At 43.4% G+C, this 6657-nt stretch overlaps 1 protein-coding gene across 1 annotated transcript; it reads left to right on the top strand.

Annotated features, from left to right (window-relative positions):
- Positions 1-993: 993 nt before the first annotated feature.
- Positions 994-4144, top strand: LOC311241213 (actin, cytoplasmic 1-like). The gene is made up of 5 exons (XM_084329968.1): positions 994-1231; positions 1503-1742; positions 2700-3138; positions 3252-3433; positions 3603-4144. Exons 1-5 carry the CDS (start codon positions 1109-1111, stop codon positions 3744-3746), a joined length of 1128 nt encoding a protein of 375 aa, XP_084186094.1. The 5' UTR covers positions 994-1108; the 3' UTR covers positions 3747-4144.
- The last annotated feature ends 2513 nt before the right edge of the window (positions 4145-6657 follow it).

The following is a 6657-nucleotide window of genomic DNA, read 5'->3' as shown; positions in this document are numbered from 1 at the left end:
GAACCTGCGAGATTTGTACTTTGTAGGTCTGCATTTTAAATGTAAGGAGTTTAAATGTATTTAAATGTATTATGTATTTTTTTTTCTCTGAAATGTAATTGAGTAAAAGTACAAAGTATACAAACCTAATAATACTCGAGTAAAGTACAAATCCCCCCAAACAGTACTATTGTAACGAAGTACAATTACTCAAGTACTTTACACCCCCTTCAAGTACTTTACACCCCTGCATACCAGACATGCCCAGGTCTAGATCAGCACTTCTCCTCCCGAGACACGTCATGCCCTAGCTGGTCTGATGGTGCCACATACTGTACAAGACAAGCAATAGCATGTGCAGTAGATTAATAAGATCCTATAGAGGGTGTAGCTATGTGGCTATTTAATGCATCGAATGGCATCATCATCACGATCATTATATGCCATAAATGTCATGTATGTTGTGTATGTCATAAATGTCACTATGAATTGAAAATGGGGGACCCTGATGTAAACAAGACAAACGTCTTTCTCTGGTCTGCATCCCCTTAACAATTGTGTGTATTGAGCCGTACTGTATTGTACCCATTCTACAATCTGTTAAATAAAGTTTTCATTCATTCATTCATTCATTCATTCATTCATTCATTCATTCATTCATTCATTCATTCATTCATTCATTCATTCATCAACCAAATGAGCCACATAGGACTCAGTAACGGCTACAATATAATCTTACTAATTTAACCTTTATTTAACCAGGCGATTCCCATTGAGATTACAAGATCTCTTTTTTGAGCTAGCCATGGCTAGGATAGCAGCAATAGCAATACAGTGTTGCAAACAACATAAAAGCAAACATTAAAAACATATAGGAAATCATGTAGTAACAACTCACAAAAGCATACGCCCAAAAAGACAGACAAGGGGAAATGGAGTCTGGCTATTGGCTGAAGGAAGCAAATTCCGGAAACCTCGTGGTTTAGCGCGTGAACTGCAGTTGTCGGCAACAGGAAGTGAGAACTTGCTGCGTCATAGGGGCGCTGTTCGGATGTGGATTTGACTCTTCACGCCACATAAAAGAAGTAGCCTTTGACTAAACGGTTGTCTTACTTTTTACAGCTCAGCCATGGAAGACGAAATCGCCGCACTGGTTGTCGACAACGGATCCGGTATGTGCAAAGCCGGATTCGCAGGAGACGACGCGCCTCGTGCTGTCTTCCCCTCCATTGTCGGCCGCCCCAGACATCAGGTGAGAAAACCAGGGCCGTTGCCGATGTTAGCTTCAACAAAAGGTCGTATTTGGCACTAGCGACATTTTAAAATCGTGGTATTATGCTAATTCTCACATTACTCGACGTTATGCTTTCCACTACTGTCGAGCTAATTGATATTTGGGACATAATGACATACTGGATTTCACTTTTCTGTGACTTTAAATTATCGCTAATCTTGGCTCAATGGTGGTATACGGCTATAATATAAACATAAAATCTAACCATACCACTATTTTCTTTGCCCAGGGAGTGATGGTCGGTATGGGTCAGAAGGACAGCTATGTCGGTGACGAGGCCCAGAGCAAGAGGGGTATCCTCACCCTCAAGTACCCCATTGAGCACGGTATTGTCACCAACTGGGACGACATGGAGAAGATCTGGCATCACACCTTCTACAACGAGCTGAGAGTCGCCCCCGAGGAGCATCCCGTCCTGCTCACAGAGGCCCCCCTTAACCCCAAAGCCAACAGGGAGAAGATGACTCAGGTATAAACCCACCACACGCATGTTCATTATGGCTGATGTTTAAAGTTTCATATCTATTTTTATTGTCATACTATCTTTTGTTAGATGTTAGTTCAGAACTATAGGCCATTTCCTTCTTTGTTTTCCTCTTCCTCCTTCTATTCTTACTTCTCCCCCCCCCCTCTTCTCCAGGACCCCCTCCTATAAGATGATCTATCAGTCTTTTTCTGGAAACTACAGGTCTTCTATTGACTGTGTGCTGTTTTTCTCTGCACTTGTGGTCTTAAATAATGATGCTAGTTCAACCAGTAGACCAGCACCATAGTATGAGTGCTCATTAGCCCCTTTCGGTACTAGGGGGTTGAAATCTCGCTGTTGCTAATAAACATTTTAAATTTTAATAAACTTGTCAACTTCAGCTAAAAACTGCTTTCCTTCAAAATGGCTGCCTTCCTCCTTCTGCATTTTTTTTTGCATTGCTTGGCACACCACCCATGTCACAATGCAGAAAGGCAGCCATTTTGAAAAGCAGTTTTAGCTGAAGTTGACAAGTTTACTAAAATTATTTAAAATGTTTATTAGCAACCTCTGGCTTTCAAACCCTAGCGTCTGTCCGAAACCCTCGTGCAACTGTGTACCTTAAAATTTCTCTGCAACATTTGTACGATGAGTTGTTGCCGCCCAGAGCCATTGACTTAATTGTGGGATTTTTCAATGATCTTAGAAGGGACTGTAAATTCACGAGAGCTTTAGCTCTTCCAACAATGTTGGTGTGACCTACAGTACCGAAAGGGGCTAGAGAGCTCATGTTATCTTAACATGCACAACTTATGTGTGAGGAATGTATTGCTGCACCTTTTCTCAAACTAACATCCTAGGCTGCATGCACACTACTGCATGTATTGAGTGCAGTGCCCACAGCTAAAGCCTTGCTTATTGCCACACCCAATATTCACTTTTCTCATGTCTTTCCAACAGATCATGTTCGAGACCTTCAACACCCCTGCCATGTATGTTGCCATCCAGGCCGTGCTCTCCCTGTACGCCTCCGGTCGTACCACCGGTATCGTCATGGACTCCGGTGATGGTGTGACTCACACAGTGCCCATCTATGAGGGTTATGCCCTGCCCCACGCCATCCTGCGTCTTGACTTGGCCGGCCGTGACCTCACAGACTACCTCATGAAGATCCTCACAGAGCGTGGCTACTCCTTCACCACCACAGCCGAGAGGGAAATCGTGCGTGACATCAAGGAGAAGCTGTGCTATGTCGCCCTGGACTTCGAGCAGGAGATGGGCACCGCTGCCTCCTCTTCCTCCCTGGAGAAGAGCTACGAGCTGCCCGACGGACAGGTCATCACCATCGGCAATGAGCGGTTCCGTTGCCCAGAGGCCATCTTCCAGCCTTCCTTCCTCGGTGAGTAGTCCATCACTGCTTTCCCCAAAACGGCCCAGATGAGACCTCTTGCCTATAGTGCTAGCATCTGTTATTGCCACTTCACTGACAGCCGTTGTGCCTCTTCTCTCCAGGTATGGAGTCCTGCGGTATCCATGAGACCACCTACAACGGCATCATGAAGTGCGACGTTGACATCCGTAAGGACCTGTATGCCAACACTGTGCTGTCTGGAGGTACCACCATGTACCCCGGCATTGCCGACAGGATGCAGAAGGAGATCACATCCCTGGCCCCATCCACCATGAAGATCAAGGTGAGATGATTAGGCCAAATGCACTACTATAGCCGTGGATCATTCTGCTCAAGTAGGCAATTGTTTTATAGGATTTCCCTACGCTGCCTTGTTGGAAGACTAGTAGCACTGAGATGTACAAACTAGCTGGTACCCTCATCTAATGGCTTCTCTCCTATCATCTCTACAGATCATTGCCCCACCAGAGCGTAAGTACTCTGTCTGGATCGGAGGCTCCATCCTGGCCTCTCTGTCCACCTTCCAGCAGATGTGGATCAGCAAGCAGGAGTATGATGAGTCTGGCCCCTCCATCGTCCACCGCAAATGTTTCTAAACAGACCGTTTCCCCCCTTTTTCCCTCCCCCGATCAAACGCCCAACAACTTCAGCTCTGCGCAAAACAGCCACACATTCCCATAGTTATTTTTGGCGCTTGACTCAGGATTTAAAAACTGGAACGGTTAAGGTGACGGTAATGTTTTTTTTTGGCTAAGTAAAAAACACCCAAATGTTCTTCTGAGGACTTATGTCTGGGTTTTTTGTACTTTCAGCCTTAAAAATATGTTGGTCCTGTTAAATTTTTTTGTTTTTGTTATGCAAAACACAATAGTGACTCCTCCCCTGTTTGTGGTTCCATCCGTGGGGTGAGGGGACATGGGGTGCCAGACCGGTGGGGCCAACCTGTACACTTGACTAAATAATCCCAATAAAGTGCACATGTGTTCCGATATGACTTGTTGACTCTTGTCTCCTTCATAATCTTAACATGGTGTTCTGTGTATTCATAGTAATTTAATGTACCTGAAAGATGGTAGCTGTTTTCAAATGTGAATCTAGCTTCATAAGTTAGATTTGGCTATGAGCAATACTGAGATGGTCTCGGTCTACATTAATAAAACTGTAATTTATTTGTGAAGGGATCTTAAGAATTTAGATCTCCATCTGAACACATTGTAGTGCTACATGTGTGAAAACGAAAGAGCAAAATATTCCATTTACACAAATTTCAATGCAGAAATGAGCTACCAGGGTAAAGGCTGCTGCAAACTTTTCTACTTGTACACCTGTTACAAAGTGGCTTCACTTGTAGCCCTGAATCATGAGTCCAACAGTCCAAGCATCCTGCAGAGAAGACACTTGACATCACTGACCCCTCCAGGACCCTGCTCTGGAATCTCGCCTGCTACTGGAATGTAATGTAGGGTCAATTTGAAAGTAAATGTTTCTTTAGGCTACAGTCGGATCTCTGGAGGTCTGTCAATTGGGTCACATTTATCCATGTATGTAAAAACACCCACTTTGACTTCCTGGCAATGCTATTGGTCAATTGTGTTGTGCAATCAACTAGAGTCCTGATGAGTCATCGGTAGAGTTTGTGAAGGCATGTTCTAATGTACATTGTGTTCAGACTTGATATCTAATGCAATCCATTAAGAATCAGAAGTGGATCATTGTGACTAAAATGGTCCTTAGAACATGGCATTAAGCACTGCCAGGCAGTTTCTGATCTTTATTCATTCAAACTTTATTTCAACTTAAACTTATTTAGGGCAAGTACTCATTTTCAATGATGTCATGCATACATAATAAATAAATATATGATGTATCCTATAGACTATATATATGATATACCCACAAACCATACTTACTAGTTTTAAGAGATATACCACAAACCATACTTACTTACTTGCCCCAGCTCTGGAAGACCTGCATTGTCCCGGTGCCCAAGAAGGGACCCTCAACGATTACAGGCCAGTCGCTCTGACGTCTGATGGGTACTACGACTGCTTGCCCCAAAAACAAGACTACAAACATCACAAAACAAACTGGTCAGACTACTGCTTGACCTTACCCCTGCCCATTTTGACAACCTAGTATGGCTTAGAGTAGACGACAGAGTACAGCAATGGGCCTGGTCTACAACATACACTACACCACTAAGATACCCATGTACATGTCAAAATACTTCCCAAGGGTCAATTCCCTGGCATACCGTGCGGCAAAGGGAACCCCTCCGGTCAATGGTCTCTAAATACACACCCTTGAGACCCCTACGCTCTATCTTCTGGCCGTCTCAGACCCACTCCTATCCGAGCTCCGGGAGGGTCATCAAGGAGAAGCCACCACAATGGTGCAACGAACTGCCCACCACAGTTAGGACAGCCGAAACCTCTCCCATCTTTCGCCGTCGACTAAAGACGCACTTGTTCAACCATTATCTGAATAAGAAAATCTAACCTTATTGTCATGCACTTGTCCTAATATACTAACCTACACTGTAGCACTCAACACTTTGATGAACATTGTTACTCAGCTGATAGATTTGTGCCCTTCCTGATGACTTGTCGTACAGAACTTGTAAGTCGCTCTGGATAAAAGCGTCAGCTAAATGTAAATGTAAATGTCAGTGAATTCCACAACCACAACACCAGAGGGAGTTCCACAAATGTTCAACCCAGATTCGGCTCAAACAAGGGACTAAACACGTTTCGCAATTATGCCACAACAATGTGGAACGCCCTACTCACAGCCGTAAAAGAATGTGAATCCCTACCCTCCTTCAAAACCGCTCTCAAAGAGCACCTACGGGTGGCTGCAATTAGAAACTGGCCCGGTAAATGTCCAAACCCCCTCCAATCTACAGTTTCTTCCCCTTCTAATGTATATATATTTTTTTACGATCTCTTTCTCTTAAACAGTACTGTATATTTGTATGTCTTGCATGTCATAAATGTCTTGATGAATTGAAAATGGGGGACCCTGATGTAAACAAGACAAAAGTATTTTTCTGGTCTGCATCCCTATTGAGCCGTAGTAGTATTGTAGAATAGAATAGATCTTTATTTGTCATTGTTGGTACAACGAAATTTGTTAGGAACATCACCACTGGCATACAACATAAGATATAACATGTGCAAAATAATAATGTCAATAATAATAGTAATATAGTAATAAAGTAATAAAGTATCAGTGTCCCAATGTCCCAATATATAACATACCATCATTGTCCCAAGTGCATTTAGTGCTTGTGCAAATAAATTAATAAATATAAATACCCATTGCAGTACCCATTCTGCAATCTGTTAATACAGTTTTCAATCAATCAAACATGTCATGAAGATGTTCGAGAGACTGGTCCTGCAACACCTCAAGACCCTGGTGCGTGACTCCCTCGACCCCCTGCAGTTTGCATACCAGGCAAACATCGGGGTGGAGGACGCCATCATCTATATTATATATGCTCCA

This window comes from Notolepis coatsorum (assembly GCF_963971535.1).
Source record: "Notolepis coatsorum genome assembly, chromosome: 14".
Taxonomy (NCBI): Eukaryota; Metazoa; Chordata; class Actinopteri; order Aulopiformes; family Paralepididae; genus Notolepis; species Notolepis coatsorum.
This window is presented reverse-complemented; position numbering and strand designations above follow the sequence as displayed.